The sequence below is a fragment of the Talpa europaea genome, assembly GCF_964194135.1.
Source record: "Talpa europaea genome assembly, chromosome: 8".
NCBI classification, from domain to species: domain Eukaryota; kingdom Metazoa; phylum Chordata; class Mammalia; order Eulipotyphla; family Talpidae; genus Talpa; species Talpa europaea.
In genome coordinates, this window is record NC_140075.1 from 37,741,240 (window position 1) to 37,760,834 (window position 19,595).

The 19,595-nt window shown below is 38.8% G+C and overlaps 1 protein-coding gene across 1 annotated transcript in view; it reads right to left on the minus strand.

Moving 5' to 3' along the window:
* Positions 1 to 19,595, minus strand: part of FBN1 (fibrillin 1) — a gene marked incomplete at its 5' end in the record, with an annotated part of 233,753 nt that overhangs the window by 24,679 nt on the left and 189,479 nt on the right. The window contains 7 exons of the mRNA XM_084240531.1: positions 3,635 to 3,760; positions 6,204 to 6,323; positions 6,997 to 7,125; positions 7,964 to 8,080; positions 10,025 to 10,150; positions 14,372 to 14,494; positions 17,363 to 17,488. Coding sequence (XP_084096657.1) covers positions 3,635 to 3,760; positions 6,204 to 6,323; positions 6,997 to 7,125; positions 7,964 to 8,080; positions 10,025 to 10,150; positions 14,372 to 14,494; positions 17,363 to 17,488 — 867 coding nt within the window. The remainder of the gene's footprint in view (positions 1 to 3,634; positions 3,761 to 6,203; positions 6,324 to 6,996; positions 7,126 to 7,963; positions 8,081 to 10,024; positions 10,151 to 14,371; positions 14,495 to 17,362; positions 17,489 to 19,595) is intronic.

A 19,595-nucleotide genomic window follows, 5' to 3' on the forward strand; every position in this document is an offset into this window, starting at 1 on the left:
CCAAGATGAAAATGTATACATTGTACAAAAATGAAAAATGATGTAAAAAATATACAAAATAAAAAAATAAAGAAAAAAATAGTAGCTGAGCTGAGATCTTTAGTCCTAGGTGACTTCTGCAATGAAAGCTGGTGCACACATCTGCTGACTTTCACATTAATATTTCTCACTCTAATCAAATTTCCAAAATACCCTGATATGAATAATGCAATGTAACACTGCCACATTTCAAAATTGACATCATCAGTGACTTCTGAACAGGAACACTTAGAGATCATTCACAAGATCCCTTCATTGACAGCTCAGCTTGTACTTGTGCTGGATAACACTTAGCAAGCACAAAAGTTAAGGCAGACCTCCCAATTCTAGTGCTTGGGTTATCATGGTGTGCTCGTTATTCTTTGTCTCTCAGCCCTGGAAATAGGCATAGAGCAAATAAAGAATTGGTAATTTTTCTATTGGTAAAAATATAAAAGAGTGGTTGGTCACTGAAGCAGCTCCTCATGGAGTTGTCTACATATTGCAAGTGGAATTTCTGAAGATTTTACACACAGAGACACACATCTACACACAGAGAAGCTTGTTTGGCTCAACTGAGAGAGGGGAGGTAGAGAGAGGACAGGGAGATGGGTGGATGGGAGACTGATCTTTCTTCCAAAGAGTATATGTCTTTAATATCAATTGTTTCCTGGTGATTTCAAAATAGAAGATGGAATCTAGTTCTTATGAAATTCTTCAACATTGCTTGACATAATTTTGGAAAGTGACTTTTCCATTTCTTATAAAGCAAATTGAGTGACTTTAAAAAGTGAGCTCATTCAATAACTTGGAGTATGTTTTCCCTCAATTTTGTCTTCCAAAGTTTGCAAACTCTGCTCAAGTTACACAGAGGCTAAAACGTGCAGGTTTTAAGGAAATGCTTTCAGATGCATTTTACAAGGTTACCTTTTTTTTTTTTTTTAAATATATCTAACCAAGACCACCCTGTCCTGTCAAGTAGCAAATTATTATGTGGACTGGTAAAAATAAAACCCAATGGTTGGTCACAGGTATTTCTGTTAAGACCACCTCACCAGCTTTTATTTCATGACAAAGGAGGCAGTGGACAAAGAAGACAATGTAAGAATAATTGAATTGCCAAAGAATTAAAGTAAAATCTATCTGTCTATGTATTTATCTATGTGTCTATGTATGTATCTATCATCTATTTATTCATCCATTCCTCTATCAATATTATTTACAAGGTCCTGGCAAGTCAAATTCAGTTCACATCCCCCCAATGGACTCTTTATGGTCACCAATCCCAAATAAATTGTCTCCCTAATTTCTATTCCATCTCCACATCTGTTATGGTTAGGACCTAACAGGTACCCTCAGTGAACTACAATGAAGGTCAGAAGCAATAAAATCCAGCCAGTTTGTATCCTACTGCATGTCTGCCATCCAAATATTTGCTGAATAGCTTCAAGATTTAACAATTTTAATCTTGGAGGACACCTTTTGATTTGCTTAATTCTTCAAGTTCATCATCACAAGTAATGTTTGTGTTTATTGGTCCTGTTTTTATATTTATGCCTACAAGTCTCTTAAGATATAATTTAGGGACTTCTCACAAAAATGTCTCAACAAATAGATTAAACTTAATTCTCTCCTTTATCTTCTAGTTGTAATGTTTCTTTTAAATTTAGATCCATGCATATTGTAATTTTGGTGCACAAAAATTCTCGTTCTCCTTTCATTTTATCACTAACCTGTTCCATACCTTAGGCCCCAACAATACTCCACTATCCCAACCCCTGAAAAAAAAAAATCAAGGCATTACACAAAGGCTCAAATACATGAAGTTTAGGGTGAGCCTAAGTGACAAATGCACAAATGCCCTACGCTGAACTCTGTAAGTCAAGAGGCTCATTTATATCTGTGACCTGAGCTAGGATCTGCTGACCTGAGTCTAAGAAACTTGTTCTTTCAAAAATAGTATTTGTGGTTCCACGGAATTTTCTCATTTCATGGACAATAAGTCTGACTCCTAATTTGTTATCTTATGAGAAAAACACAGCTCTTAATTCCCTGGCTCCAACAAAATCTGTACCCTGTGGGAGATTTACATTTGCTTGTGGTGAGTCTCTCCAATTGGTTTATTAATCAAGGGCCTTTCACTGAGAGAGCCCAGATCACCTACATACTTCAACTAGGGCGCGCCAGGGTGCCTGTTTACCCGTCCACCTGCAAGGAGCCCTTAATGACCTCTGAAATTTCATCAGAACTGCAAAAGTCACTTTCCCTGCTTGCATTCCTCGATTCTGGCTCTGTCTCCTGGAGCTGAGCATGTGGCAGAGCCGCTCACAGCTGGGCTAATTCTTCCTGCAGTGTTAGCTTGCTCTTTGACAGGCCAGTGCAAATTGAATTAATAGCCTATGAGTTTCCTCTGGCTGGCCACATAGGCAGATTCACACCTGGTTTCTCACTGCTTTCTTTCCAAAGTCAGGCCAAGCCAAAGGCACACAAAAACAAAGGAATAGGAGTCAGAATTTATCTGGCCAGTCTGTACCATACAAATAGAATATTGTGCTTGTTTGAATCAAGCACCACTCCATCCACAACCGCCAAATCCATGTGGGCCTCTGATAGTTACCTACAAGATCTAACCAAAAGATAAGTCTCAACTATTTTCCTTCACATTTCTAAAGATTGGATAATAAAACAACTAGTTGAAAAGTAAAAAGTTAATCAAGAAAACAATAACTAGATTCTGTGAAAATTCAGAAACTAACTTTGTCACATATTCAGATTGCTTGGCAAATTGTTATTATTGTTGTTTCAAATGAGGTAATTGAGCTTCCAAAAGACTAAATGACTTATTCTAGAGTAAAAATAGCAGGCCTGAGGATCCGAATCTAATTTTTGGAATCTTAAATGATATACATTTCCCCTTATTTGGTAATATGGCAGCAAAACAAAACAAAAATAATAACCAAGGGAGCGGGGGTGGGGGGGGGAACTAGAACAATAAAACAACAACAACAAATATGTGGGGTGAGGGAGAGGAGAAATATTTGTGCTTCTGTGTTTTTTTCAATTCATTAAACTGGCTCGTACAAACAGAGAGACATATAAATGCATTGTTTAGGAAAAACTAAACAGTTTTCTGGGACATAATATGTTGTATTATGCTTAAGTTTACCCTCCCTTTTTTAATTTCTCGAGTATTCATAAAAATTGACTAGTGCCCAGCAAGCATCCTGCAGAGTCCAAATTTATTTAGAAAACTTGTGATGAAAGGTTTGGGTACATCTTCAGAGGCAGAGAATGTAGAACTGACATTCTCTTAGGCTTTGCTGTATTCAGTGGCTCCTGGTTGATCCCTTACTGAGACTTAGGAGCATTTGTGTTCTTAGGGGGAGAGCAAGGTTGAACTGCTGTGACAGTTGTATAAGCAACCATAACTTGATGGATGAGTTTTTAACTTTAAAATAAAAAATGAACTTTCTGACATATGGTAATCATTAGGCCTCTGGATGAATGAAAACTCTCCATCTTCTCTTATACTAAGAATCAAAGTTTTGCTATGTTTTAAAAATGAAACCACAACAAATAAAGGTAATGAAAGTGGAAAGCCTTCAAAGGCACTTACCTTGGCACCTTCTTCCAGTGGAGGACAATGAGAACCCATCTGGACACAGACATTTGAAGCTGCCTTCAGTGTTACTACAGGTGCCCAAAGCACAGATTTCTGGCTCTTCAACACACTCATCAATATCTAAAAGAATTACATGTGTCAAAGTCAAAACACAATGGAGACACCAGCATCGATTACCAAACCCAAAATGTGGAAGAACAAAGTTTCATACCTCTTCCAATAATGGAGAGTGTTTCTTATAACATAATGTTATGAGTGAACTTCTAGACTCTGATGACTTTTTAAAAGTTAGTTGTGGAATCTGCAAGTGACAACTTCTAAGGGGTCAATGAAAACACTCCTTACCCAGACTGAATTGCCTGGCTATTTAGAAATATTGGAGTCATTTCATATCACCCTAAGCTAGGAGAGAAGCAAGAGACTGTAGAATCTGACTTCCCCCATTGAAGAGTAAGCAGAAGTTTGAAACTTCAAGTGTATAGACAATGAGTTACTCAGTGAGAGATCTAAGACTTTGAACCCAATCTGTTATTTTCCACCAATGCCAAAGCATTAAAATCATGAATTTTATAAGGACACTAAAAATCCTATGCTGCAGAACTACAGATATTGCAGAAGATGAAGCTCCTAACTCATTTGCAGCTTACTAATCTTGATGACAGACATTAGGAAGCTGACACTCTTAAAATTATGTAACCATAGGCTTAGTTTGCCTGGGAGAGTTCTAGCTTGTGCCTGTTGATCTGGTCCATTTTTAACAGTGCCATCCTCAAAACTGTCCTTATTTCACTAATAAATTACATGGCACTGGCCATTTCCTGCTGATGGAGAAAGTATGGAGACTCTTTCCAAACAACCACCCATCTTGCCCCGACTTTCAGCAGGAATTTCCGTGAAAAAGAGATAGCTTTTTATGAAACCACCTTTTTCAACAAAACATATAATATCTCATATTTTAGGGCTCTTATTGTCCCATGTTTATGCAAAGAGTTCTACCCATACCAAAATGCATTCATTTTATTCAAGTTTATTTCCATGAAGCCCAACTAAGGGGAATTTAGGAAATGAACTCCATTATCTGACATAGTATCATAAACACCACACAATAGATATTCTAGAAATGTGCGATGCAAAGTGATTATCTTTCTGTATAATGTGAAACCAGCCTCTTTATCACTCCATGTTATTGTTGAATTTAAACTGCACCATGTTTCCTGTGGCTTGTTAATAAATCTGAATTGTTGATGAAGATTAAATTAGTCTATTTTCATATTCCCTCTACTCCCACATGCAAACTCTTCTTTAAAAAAGAGCCAATTTTTGTAAAAATCCTCAAATATTTCTTTTCGGTTGTCTTTGTCATTGTTATGATTCTCTCTCTTATGGTAGAAATTAATTCATAGGTGATGACTTCATAAGTGGGGAGACTGTAGAATGGACATATTGATTATTTAGGAAGTAAATTTTTTCCCCTTACATTCCCATTCTGTTCATTTTAGGGGAATATTGCATTAGTCATGGAATAGGGAAAGTCAATATTTACTAAAGTAATCCTCTTAATTACATTTAGGCCTAATTTTGATTAAATGTTTTCCTTTGGAATATTAACACTTTACTATGATTTCAACTGGATATACAATAAAATTTCTTTATTTTTTAAAAAAGATTTATTTATTTATGCATATAAGAGCTGGGGTGTAGGCCAGAGTTGCAGGGGGTGAGAGGATTCACCAGAGAGAGACTGGGGAGTGGAATGGTCAGATCTACTGAAATCCACTGCTGAGGGGAGCAGAGAGTGAGATAGGAAAGGTCTGCTGCACCATGTGGGTCAGCTCCCTGTCTGAGGATTGAACTCATGCTGCAGTGGCTGGGGATTGCTTTATAGTGCTGAGACTAATCCCTTGTACCACCAGGGAGGCCCATAATAAAATTTCCTGATGATGGTAAAAGTAGAGAAAATTTTTACTAGTTATGAATGAGATGTAGATCTATTTTAAAGTGGGAATAGACACTAGATAATTTCTTAAAAATCCTTTCAACCCTAATTATTTATGAAATTCTAGCAATTAATGTCCTTCATTTAATGCAATGAAATGTGTAGTGAGGAATGCAATACTCTAAATTTCGCTGAGAATTTATTTATAGCAGCATTTCCATTGTTCTATAGGTCAAAGCAACATAGACAGAGATAGCTACATTCATCCAGCCTTGAATGTGATCACTAAAGGTTCTAACTGGAATCAGGGAGATATTTTTAGTTGTAACCTATCTGCATTTAAAAATATGTAATTCAGGATTTTTTACAAGCTGCATGAAAGCAGAACGGAAAACAGTCAGAGTCATGGCCACCCACATGCACAGAGTAAAATTACTTCATTAGAGATTAACATGGGAATTAGAGGTTCTGATTTCACCACCTAAGTATAAAATCGCAAGTCACACTTCTGTTCTTGGATTGTTTCTAATATGAAGTGTTCCAAAATGAAAATACCATCACACTTTCACAAAAACTTTTACTCAGATTAACCAAGTGCTCACTTCCAAAAATTGATAGTGCTCCTACCTTCACACTTGTCATTCTGTAGACTGTATCCAGGTGGACAAATGCATCGGTAGGATCCATCCAAGTTTTGACAGGTGCCTGGTGCACATTTTCCAGGTTCCAGAACACATTCATTGATATCTGAAAAGAAAAGGGAAAAGGAAAGAAAAGGTTCCCACTTACATCAGGCAATGAACATTTAAAGAAACTGGAATCAAAGAAATACATGAAACTAAAGTCCACAAAACTTTACCTTGGAGAAAAATTAACAACTCAATAAAAATAAGCTTTATTGAGCTTTTAGAAGTGTGTAATATAACAATCATAGTTTATTTGACCTACCACAAATTATATACTTCAAGAAAAATATGGCATGTAAAAAGTTAATGGGTATGAAGAGTTTTAAGGCACCCAAAAATTTTTGTAAATGTCTACTACAAAACTATTTTGAAGGAAATATATAAGAAATTACAATTGTATACTGAACAATTTTACTGTTAAATGTAACAGTTTAACTGTTCTCCTTGAGTACAATAACATAATTTTAAGAGGGAAAAGTGTATGTATGTGCATGTAGATATATACATACACATATATTAATATGAAGTAAATATTATAATCAACTGGTGTGTATATATAGATGTATATATGTACCATACTAAATATCATGTGTGTATGTGTGTGTGTGTGTGTGTAGTCTACATGCGCGATTGGTATGATTTTACTCTGATTTCCTCCAGAAGGACAGCTGATGATAGAGACTACCTGACTCTTTGAGTGATCTGTCTCTGCACTCTCTGGAGGCAGAACTCACCCACACAGGTTCTTCCATCTGGAGCCACCTCATAGCCTTCATTGCACTGACACTGGAAGGACCCCACTGTATTGATGCACTGACCATTTCTGCAAAGGTTCCCATTTCCAGTTGCACATTCATCAACATCTGCCAAAAAAACAGAAACAAAAACAAAAACAAAAAAACCTTTGCTATAGTCCAAAGAAAATGTCATAATTCCAGCAATGATCAAGACCTTTTAAGGGGGGAAATATTTATTGTGAATTTTGGTGGCCTTTGTGGCTCAGTCAAACTTACATTTCAATGAAATTCTAGTTTTCAATAGACTTGGGTTTAAACAACCTGTCATAATCTAACAAGATTACACAATTCTGTTCTTACAGATTGATCATTTATATTAAAATTTTATCAGTTTAATTCTGATCTTCCTTTAGATTTTATTTTTTAAAGACTAACACTAACACAATACGCAAAAGAGCTGAGGTTAGTAAGTATTCTTGCCATTAGAAATATATAAACTTAGCTTCTAGTCCAATACAAAATTTGGTTCATTATCCTTGCTTATGACTCATATTGCCTGTTTCATAAGGAGGATTTTATAGATGCAATTATTTACTTCTTTTGAGATAGGTTACAGTGAACCATCGAGACATTCCCATGTTCCGTAATTTGTTCATAAAGAATTGCTTGTGCATGTCTTAACTTAATCACTTTAATATATTTTGACATTTATTTAATTCACAGCATAGTAGACATAAAACTTATAGCTGCTAATGAGCATTTTAATAAAAATAATGGCTGCATTATTATGTTTGGCATTTAACTAGCACAGTATATTTGACAAGTCTTTTAACTGATTGCCATGCACAGGGAGGCATATAATAAAAACAGATAGCCAGCTGGCACACAGGAGATGAGGCTAATAATGGCAAAGAACACTTATAAAACTGACTTCCTTCGGTGACTTGCTATTGCCCACACGTACCTATACAGTCATTGTTGTGAGAAAGGATGAAACCATGATTGCAGCGGCAGTTGAAGGAGCCAATCGTGTTTCGGCAAGTCCCATTCCCACAGGCATCTCTTTCACATTCATCTATGTCTATAGGAACAAAGGTCACAGAAAATCAGGATTACTGATGGCAGAAGAGGTCACATGGTTACCACGTGAAAGGGCATTTTAGGCCTCACATGTGTCATAGGCTGACTGAGAACTTGTCAATGTTGGTATTAGCTCCAGCAGGGACAGCTCCCGGTCAGAACCAGCAAGAGGTGAGGTTCTGTAGCTCAGGAATAAACTTTTTTCCTTGGTTGGTTTGTGAAAGGAGAAAGCTAAGGACGTGAATTATTTCATTCTATTTACTTCTAGAATTCTTCACCCTTGCTGCTTTTCTCAGATATTTCCACTTGCAGCTGGAAAATTCTATGTGGATCTGGGTCTTGATTTGCTGCCACTCTTGGCATACTTCAGCCTTGAAAATTCCCACTCCAGTTTACCATAAAAGCAGTTATTCACTTCATATTACCCCTAAATAAGCAACAAAATAAATCAGGTTTCTAAATCACAGGAGCATGTTTGACATCTTCTCCTTTCCCCAGTCTATCCCTAAAAGCCATGGCCAATCCTAGCGGTGAACTGGTGTCACTCTTCTAAGCTATCCAAATAGGAAGGCACTTAGTCTGACTCTTCTCATATACTCACTCTTGCATTACTATTTGTTTTTTTTATTGATCCATTCTCTTTGACCTCTGTAAAGCTATTTTGGTGTCTTATATGTCTTTGCACTTTGGTTTAGCAGTCAATATCTTTCTTATAAAGAGCAGGTGTACATTGTATAAAGAAGGAAACAAAAATGGAAGTGCTCGTTTGTGAGCATAAGGCAGGAGGAGGAGGGCCAGGCCAAAGGGAGGGGGAGGGGAAGGTAACACCTCAGCTTAGCAAAATGTTGCACTTAGTGTTAGGATTTTCTTTGCTTTCAAATTTTGACATGAAGATAAATCATCTGTGATCCTAAATCAGGAAGCTAAGTCTGACTCCAAAGGGACTCCAATATTTGTATCTTTGGTTGAAAAATATATACAACTGCAAACAAGACCTTGTGCCTTGATTTGCTTATAGCCAAACTAGTGAAGTTCTTCGGGAGGGCAAGTTCTTTGATAGGGAGGTCCAGATTATTCAGATAGGAGAGAAGAAAGAAAGTCTCATTGGTTGTGCAGTGGATAGCACCCAGTGAAGAGGAAGGATGGTTACCCTCTTTTAATTTAAAACTTGTTATCTGCTCTGAAGAAGACAAAACTTTATGGGAATGTTCTCTAATGGAGGAGTCCAATTATAGCCACAGGCAAGTGCTTTAACGTTATTCAATTGATTGTTCTTTTTCCAGCTGTGAAACTGATTCATATTCATGAAGTCCCCCAAAGACTTAATGGATATTGCTTTGAAGTAGAAAAAGAAAGGAGGGAAAGAGAGAAAATGATTAATTACATATTTGAAGTTTATTCTAAGTCAACGGCCTGATTCAGAACTAAAACCAAGTAAGATTTAAAATTTTGAGCTCTTTTCCCTTAGGAAAACGTTTCTTAGGGTTTTTTGTGGTGTTTTTCTTTCTGTCTTGCTTTCTCTTTGCCTTTATAGGATTTGTAAATTTCCCTTTGATGCTCTGGTAGAAACTATAGACACTTCTCAAAAAATCCTCATCCTTAAACTCAAAGGCTGCACTCTGTTCCAATAAGACAAACTCACATACTATTATAAAAGAATAATAGACTATCACCATTAATAATTTTTTTTGTCTTAATATATTTCTCAATTTATCCCTTAGTCAAAAGTTTTTCTGACCTAATGGCCAAATTAGTATCAAGGAAGAGATTTATTATGTTCAGATTGCCAAAGATTAAATACCAAATGATGTTTACTAGTTTGCTTGTGTTTTTATTTCATAATACTACTACCAAAAACTTGTGTTGAACTTTCATATATATCACAATGTAAATGAATTTTGCAATAGGATATGAAGAAAACATGAAATGGTAATCACATACTCACCCAAACACATAGTTTGATCAGCATTTGTTTTAAAACCAGTGTGGCAGAGGCAATAAAAGCTCCCAACTGTGTCAATGCACTGCCCATGGCTGCATATATTGGGGATTTCTTGACATTCATTGCGATCTGTAGATAAAAAGCATCTTAGTGGAAACTCAGAAAGACAGAATCAGAATGAATAACTTACTCCTAGGTTTTGTTCTCAAGATTAATCCCCACTCTAACCTAAGCAGGTGAAACAAAGGGTAAAATTATATTTTGTCTCAAAGTTAGTTAAAACTTGCCTTCATTTACTATTCAGCGTATACTCACAATATACAAAGCAATGAAAAACAGGGGAAGTATCCAAAAATCTTCTGAGACATGGGAAAACTTAGACACAGAATTTGGAAGAAATAGCCAAGCAGACAAATAATCCATTTGATCATCTGCCTAAGCATCACCACAGATTATGAAATTAATTGAAATATTTTGTCTGGTAAAGCTTTGGAGTTTTGAATCATGGATCCTTCAAGACTTCCTCTGGAAATTTATATCAAAGTTATATAAATTCCATTGCTATGACAGCTCTTCTTAATGGACAGCCTACATTGCCCCTTGTTCAAATTTCACCTCATTGTCTTGCCTTGTTCTCAAAACCTTTTGTTTCATCTTAGCCATGTTTTTGGGTATATACATGGCTCCCTTTAGCCCTTGACAGTCCCAATGATGTTTATTTTGATTCATAGTCACTCCAGTGAAAGGCCTCTTACCTTGTTTCTGCCAGTTGTTAAACTCTAAATTATATTTATTATCAAGTGAGTGTTTGCAGCTCCCCTGAAAACTGATTAACTCAGGGGCAGAATTTACTACATGAATCCACAAATGACATAATTACATGCCTACTTAGGTCTCTGATTTAAATTGCTAAAGCTTTCAAGATTCTATATCGAGGGCAAATGTAATTGAAAGAGTACTGTATCATGATTTTCCTTGTCACAAAAGAAAGCAAATAGCAGAACGCCACCTCAGGTGTGGATGCTGTGGGGCATAGCAGCACCTGCTCTCAGGTGAATATTCCAGACTTGCTGTTTGCCTGCTCCATCTACTCAGAAGACAGCAACTGGGAATGGGTACTTTTTTGCTGCAGCTTGGACCTCCTCAGTTAGTCCTGGAAAGATGCTAGGGACTAACACTTTCTTCTCTCTGGGGCCCAGAGGAAATGAAGAAAATTAAGGCTTTTCTTACAAAGGGATTCCCAATTAGGAATTTTCTTTCCTCCATTGCCCATTTCATGATGTTTTTTCAATATGAAGCACGGGAACTTTCAGAGTCTATTGGTGAAACAGAAAGCTACCATTCTGGAGAATTTAATTGTGAAACTCACTTTGTCTTGAGACCATAAAATGGGGTTCTACAAGCTCCAAGCTAGAAGATTATGTCTGAGGTTGGAATAGGAGGTTTAAATTGGTGACAGGCAGGAAAACAACACAGCAAAGAGGGAGGAGATGATGAAGTAGCTGGAAAGAAACTGTCTCTTATTCCCCAGCTTTAGACTTTTCAGAAGGGGGTTGCGTCTGCTGTGACTGCATAGCTCCTGAGGAAAGATCAGGATCCTGGGCACAGATACCTAAGTGTGTCTCTGGTCTCTTAGTAACACTGGGCATTATGGTCAATTGTGACTTGTGGTTTGAAATGATATACCTATGAATTGAAATAAGCATCTTGTGATAGAAAGAAAATGAAATTTTAGTTCTCATGCTATAATGTCTAAAAGTGTGATGTATAGTTTAGCAACTAATGATATTGTAAAAGATTTTTAAAGTAAGATATGATGAAGACATTGCCAGTGTAAAGTCTTCAACTCTAGTGACTGGATAATTACAAAACTCAAATCTATTTTGTTTCTTCTGAGGCTTTCAATGAATGAGGGAAATTGAATTTTGGCTGCAAACAACATTCACGCAAAGTACTTATCATGGGGTAAGTCTTATTTATGTTAATGTTCTACAAGAAAATATGGCAGGGCTTAACCCCCAGCAGGCCCTGACTGGATGTCTTGCCTTGATGTATAAATAGCTCATCCCACTTTTTGCCTGAACATGAAATATTGTGAAATGACACTTTCCACATTATCGACAATTCTTTATTTTGATTGGAATTATTTCACCCAGTTTCAAAGAAATATAAATTAAGAGCAAAATGCAGGGAAGTGGTATCAATGCCAAGTTTCACTAGGGTATTGTGGTTTATATCAGAGACGTCCTCACTTTTCCTGTCCTTTTTTTTTTTTTTAATGAGTGGATAATAACTGCTCTGTTGACAAAATGCTAAACACTTGCATATGTTCCTTTAAACTCAACAAAACAGTCTTGATTCTGAAAGTGAGTTTTTGTTCTGTTATTACACCCTCTTCCACCAAGGTCTCATAAAACAATGCAAAGTACCCTACAGAGAGCTGCACACTTCCTACCACTTAATCATTGCTAAGCAAGGAAATCTAAGGAAAATTTGATCGCGTTCTCTTGTGTTGTTTTATTCACAAATGCATAAAATATCCAGGAAACTCCCTGGAAAACAAACTGTAAGCAAAACAACACCTTCTTCCTGATCTCTGCTAAATATACCATGATTTATAGTTACCCAAAAACTTACATGAAAATAATTCTAAGGCATTATTTTTTTCTGAGCTCCCCAACTAGTGTTTTGATACCACTGGCTACAAGATACCATCAAATCTTAATACTATTACTGTTAATACTATTAATTAAGAGCAAGTAATACTATTACTATTAATACTATTACTATTAATTTAAGTTGATAACAGCCTTCTTATTTTTACCACATAGAGAGGTGATATGTCCATAGGATGGGAAGTCTAGGTCTCCCCAAAATGTTCATATAGGCTTCCCCAAGATGCCTTCCACCTTAGCAAGTGGATGTGCCACCTTAGCAAGTGGATCATTTCAAGCTAAGCATGATGGAGGGAGATCTCTCTCTCTCTCCCCCCACCCCCCACTGCCCCGTGGTTTTAAGAGAAACTACCATCTCTCAATTACCTAGAAGAATACGATTAAGGTGATGCCTAGATCTAGGTTTGTGATCAAAAATAAACTTTCTATCAGAGAAATCTATCTATATGGCAGGCAAACATCTCATTACAGAGCATCTGGGTTTTAGAGTTATATGGGTCACTCTTCTCACTCTTTGAAGACCCAGGTCCATTTGTTCAGGAAAAGGTTTTTCCTATACACGCTAGGATTTATAGCCATGTCTATAAATTCTCTATAAATGTAATTAAAATTCTCTATAAATGTAATTAAAATTTCTTTTTTTCCCCCTAATAATCTGATAGTTACTTGTTTGCTTGACCAGGTGGAAAAGAACTTGAGAGACAAGAGGAAATTTGCCCTCTGCCTTTATACCTGATAAAAATGAACAACAAAAATAGCTAACTGCTAGGGGACAGTTTCTCCATTTTACCACAGGTGACTTATAGCCAATAAGATTGTTAGTATTTGTTGTCCTCAGTGAGTGGTCTTCCATCTGTAAGATGATCACAAGGAAGAATGATATTGCTGGCTCTTTCTGTCCAGTGTATGAATCTGTCCCAGTTCAAGAGAGTTTCACTGTCTAGCTCTGGGGTGTGGGCCTCAGATGGTGACAATCTCAACTGTCAAAGGCAACTATTTGAAAGGAAAAAAAAAAATTGGTCCTGAATCTTTGTTAGGTGTACGTGTGTATTTGTGGAAGTGAGTGCAGCAGGTAGCAGATAGGTAAATATGAAATCTGTGTAAGGACATGGTTTATTTCATATTTTGAAAACACACTTATGAGGGGGAAGCAAGGGTGGAGTTTTTTTTTTTTTTTTGTGGGACCCTCGCCGGGGGCCGGGGAACAAACTGGCGCTGCAGAGGCTGCGGGCAGCCTCACAGCCCAGGCTCAACCGCTGTGCCACCTGGGGAGGCCCCAGGGTGGAGATATTTTAATGATTTTCCTTCAATAATTTTCCTTTGTTTTCAGTTTAGTTACTAAAACTCAGCTCTCTAAATCTTAACGCAGGTGTGCCTGAACCTAACCACAAAAGACATCTAGGCATCAGGAGCTTGACAGAGACAGCCAGGTGGGGGGCACCCTCAGCCTCAGGGGAACTGTTCACCATTGCATTGCCCCCTGGGGATCCACCCACCATTGCACTGCCCCCTGGGGACCCACCACCATTGCACTGCCCCCTGGGCACCCACCCACCATTGCACTGCCCCCTGGGCACCCACCCACCATTGCACTGCCCCCTGGGCACCCACCCACCATTGCACTGCCCCCTGGGGACCCACCCACCATTGCACTGCCCCCTGGGGACTCACTCACCATTGCACTGCCCGGTGGAGGTGAAGCGGTAGCCGGGTTTGCAGTCACAGCGGTAGCTGCCCGCGGTGTTGATGCACTCAGCATTACGCTGGCACACGGGGCCATTCTGACACTCGTCGATATCTACAAGCAGAAGAGAATGAATTTGAAGGAGAACAGAACTGGTCTCAACTTGATGAAGCTTTTCACATAAAATAGATTTACATTTCCTTGTTTTGATCAGTTCTATGGAACAGACAATGGAAGACTGGAAGACTGAAAACTCATTTCCTACTTTTTCTACTTCACAAATGTGAGGACTTGATTTGTGAACACATATGTGAACATATATATAAAAGAAGTCATGAAACTCCAGGACTTCACATGGGTATAGATGAATATCCTAGGCAGTTTAGTCTTTGCTGAAAGCTCAGTTTCCTGATTCTATTAGGTTGCTTTTGTCTGAGAGGTTGCAAGACCTGCAAAGTAGAGCTCCTCAAACCTTAAGTGTGCATACAAATTACTTAGGATCTTGTTGAAAGGCAGATTCTGGCTCAGCAGGTCTGGGGAGAAGCCTGAGATTCTGCACTTCCAATTAGCTGCTAGGGGATGCTGACCTCCTGGTCCACAGGCAGCAGGGCTGGGGAGGCTCCTGCTAAAATTATTGTCACAAGGCAGTCAAATCAAGGAAATACAACATGAGAGTCTGGACAGAAAATGACTGAAAACAACACAACTGTCCTCATCAAATTAAAAAAAAAATGGATATTTGTACTCCAAGCTCTAACTATGCTCACAGGACTGGCTGTTTGCTTCCTTTTTTTTTTTTTTTTTTTTTAAAAACAGGTATCCAGTATAGTCCAAATATGTGGTATTGCAAAAGCTACTGCCCAGCACATGCTATATCAAGGGACAAATATATGTTCCCTGTCTCTGCTGCAATCAAACAATCTAGTTCAGTCTAAGACCAGTAAAGGGAAGAACCTGTAGCACAGTGGGGAGGCGGCCTTTTGCTCAGCACTGGGGTTTGCATGGAAGTTGGCTCAGCCAAAAGAGTTCCCACAAGGGGGCGGCACATACATCAGCATAAGCCTCTTTGGTGTGTGCTTCTGTGGTGGGAAAAAACCCTCAGGATTAGCTGTCAATCAGTGGGACTTTCTGTCTAATGTGGGGTGGGTGGGCCCCCTTGTGTAACAGACATCAGAGCCAAAGTATGTCTGTCTCAGGGGGCCGTGCACCACTGTGTCAGGCAGACTTCCTGCACCCAGCACTGCCTGACCTGCCATGTCTCCCCTGCTCTTAATTAAGAATGTACAGAAACCCAGAACACAGCTTTTGTTCGTGGAGACGCCAAAGGGTGTCACAGAGAAGCATTTTTGTGCTGCTTCAGATGCCTAACATCTGACTACATGCATACTTGAGCAGAACAGACACATCAATGCTCCCTAAATCACTTCTGGAATCCATTCCAATTTCAGTATACTGAGGCATGTATTAAATCAACCTTCATTTTCTGATTCTGAGCGTGTGCTGGGAAGCAGCTGACCCTGGATTAAACATTCATCCACAAGATGGATATCTTGTGAACAGACCCAAAACTGGAGTATTTTATAATCTCAATGGCCACCAAATGCTAGCCTGACAGCAAGCACCTTGCACTGGTGCAGCTGCAGGTCTTCAATTTCATATGTGTAGCCAGGTCTAGGTGGACTTGGTGGTCAGGGGTGGCCTGACCTATGGTTCTGGCCAAGGGCTGCTGCTTCAGCAAGTAAAGGAACCAGAGAGGCATGTGGCAAAGTAACCATCAAAGTGATCTCTGAATGGAAGAGAAGGGGAGAGGCCACATGTAGGTGGCAGGCACCCCAAGGCATGTATGAAAGGGCAACCTGTGCCCTGAAAAAGGTGGCCAACTACAGGGCTGTGAGACAATCTCTCCCTCACGATCTCCAACCCCCCTCACCCCATATGTCTCTTCCTTGATGGCTTTTCAAAGCACAGGGGCTAGGACCAAGGCCTGAAATGACTCTGAAATGGAGTGCTCATCCCATTCCTGCTCCCTGAACCCCCACACTAGAGAGAATAAGGGACATGTGCCGACTTGGCCCCAGTAACCGAGGGTCTGGTGAGGAGAATTTAACAAGCATGTGCTTTTAGGACCATAACTTTACTCATGGCCTAGAAGTTGTCTCTAGTTTAGGAGGGAAAGTTTTTTTAACATTAAAATGTTGACATATGTGCTCTAATACATGCTCTGAGGGGTAGTAACCCTTCTTGACATGAGCAAAAACTCCACTAGAGGCCCCAAGTTTAAATATTAAATCGAAAATTATTCCAGCTATGCTAGAGCACATGGCGTATTTAATAACAAGTAATGTCTCTTTTACTAAAATGTGAAAGAACGCTATCTTCCCCAGATGTAGGGGAAAGATGAAGTGCTGCAAGGAATGCGCAGAATCACAGTATACACACATGGCAGGGGAGGTAATTTGAAAATGAAAAAAGTACCATTTGCGTGCATGCCAACATTCTTCATATAAAATCGAATTTGCTGTTCTTGCCATTTGGAATTCTCTCATGCATTTGGAATATTTGCATTAACCTTGTTTTCACTTGGGAGTAGCAAAGGCCCCATTTGGAAGAAAAACACTGATTTTAAGATTCAACTCAAGATGACTGCCCACCCCTCATGCTCGCTTTCAGCAATGTGAAACAAAAGCCATGTATCTGACACACCCAGGAACTCAAGGCTTTTTCATATCAACTGGGAAATCTAATACATTGTGTGTGGGGAGAGAGGCCTGGGGAATGTACATCCTGCTTTTTTCCCCCCACTGGGAGTTACTGAATTTTTTTTCCATGTAATTTCTTGTTGTTCACCACGCTGTGCCCTTCACTATTGCCAGCATGTGATGGATTTCCGAAATTATAATGTTGTGAATTCTGCCTAGTGTGTGTGGGAAAGTGGCACATCGGTTGGCTCATTTCTGGGCATGATAATGTGACATCACTTACCTTCACAAACCAACAACTTGTCATTATAGAAGAAGCCCACTGGACATTCACATCGGAAGCTGCCAACCATGTTGATACACACTCCATTTTCACAGACCCCTGGAATCTCCCGGCATTCATCAATGTCTAGAAAGAGAGCAGCCACGTGTGAGTGATGGCAAGGAACACGATTTCTGTGCAGGGCAAGTTGGGATGAAAGTCAGCTCCTTCTAATTCAACATCCCATGGAAGGTCCAAAAGCAAAGAAGCATAAGTGCATGTGCACATGTGTGCATGTTGGGGCGGTGTGTGTTTTGGAGTGGTGATGATGGAAGTGCAGAACATCGATGAAGAGCAAACCCAGATAACAAACCCACGTTCCCGGTGCTCAGGTGTGTATCTGGATTTAGTATCTTGTTCTTGGTTTTGTTTCAGAGCATCAACTCTGTCGTGTAGGAGCCAGATGAGACTAAAGGAGGCTGTTGGCCGAGGGTCAATGCCTCTCTACCCAAAGCGTATTGTGGGGGTTGGTGAGAATGGGAAAGGTCAGCTAATAAAGAACACAACCAAGGCTGATCTTTCAAATGCCATTTCCTCCTTTAAGGGCTTTGGAAAGGAGGTAAGTCAAGTCTTGGGGTACAAGCTGGGCCTGGGCTGTGAATACAGGGCCAGCACTGAGGAAGGACGCGTGCAGTCAATCATGGCTTCCTAAGGTCAGGAGCTGGGCCTTGCTGATGCACCACTGTGTTAATATTATTATATATAATATGTAATTATATATTATATCATCACTATCTATAATATACCATTATTTTATACACTATTGACCAATATGCATAATGGTCCCTTGAACGCTATCGGACAAATGTTAAGTGTCAATCAAAGTCTGTTAAATTTTGGTGAGCATTCAAACAGGATCAAAGCAGGCCTGAGAGCAGAGACAGGACCCAAGCAGCTAAGCAGGTAGGGCCAGCTGGTGGACAGCTCTCACCTCCTCCTCAGCCCTCCACTCTTAACTCCTCATTCAGCATCCTTTAGGGTAATAATAATAGTATTAAGAGTGTCTCGTTTGCTATATGCCTCGTATGTTTCTCAGGCATTCAACATGGATTTACTCACTGAATTATCACAGCTACCCTATGAGATGGTCTCTAAGCACCAAGACTGTCCTCACTATGCAGATGGTGGATCTGAGGCCAAGTCAGAGAACAGAACTTGCCAAAGGCCTCACGGTCAAATACGAGACAGAGTCAGGATCTGACACCTGGAATTCGCTAACAGGCTATCCTGCCTCCCTTAGGTTTTCTCATTTAATACTCAGATACTCTTTTACAGAACCATTATCAAAATGATGGCTATCCTGGAGGATGCCTCCAACAACCCATTAGCAGTTTCACAAAATGCTTTGGCAGCTGGGAGGTCTACACCACAAGTCTTTCCAAGTCACTAGGTTTTCTGTTACCGTTGTTTAGATGCTTTATTGTCAGGAGCCTATGTGTGTTACATCCATTAGTTGTAAGGCTCAAGTGAAGCCTATAAGTGGAGCTGCAGATTTAGAAGAATCACACACTAAAATCCATGTTTTAAAGGAGAAATTTGACAGGCCATAGCTTTATTTAGACCTTTTTTTTTTAAAGGGTTTGATTTTGTTTGAAAGCAAATTGATGTTTATCATGGAGAAAAAATAGCTTAGAATCTCAAAGGGCATATTGCTATTTCAAACATAGGTAATTTATGTTTTTAGATTTTTCACACATTTGTCGTCCACGTTTTTAAAAAGTTGTGCAAAGTAACATCACATCTGTGTATCATCAGCAAACAGAAAAACAATTCAGGTGATATTCTTCTAGTATGATTTAAAACATGAAATACTATATTCACATTCATTTGTTTTAAATAGGTGATATATTATCAAGTTTAACAATAACAGGCTGGGACAAATTTCTAGCCATTGTTAGGCATAAAATAGCAAGAGAATATATTAAAAATTATATTTTCTTTTCCTGTCTGGATTTCATTTGAACTTCAACTTGGAGAAGTTTATATTTTAAGACAAGATTAATAAACTTGCTATAGTTTTAACCCCATACAAATGAACTCTATGTGCCAACAATCTTAAGACCCTTTAGAAGGAGAGTATAAAACTTAAATAAAACAAAGTTTCTCAGTCATCTAAATATTTTGTCATGGTGGAATTTGGTAATAATAAGTATATTGCTAACTATCACATTTCCAGTTTTCAAGACCTAGAGGC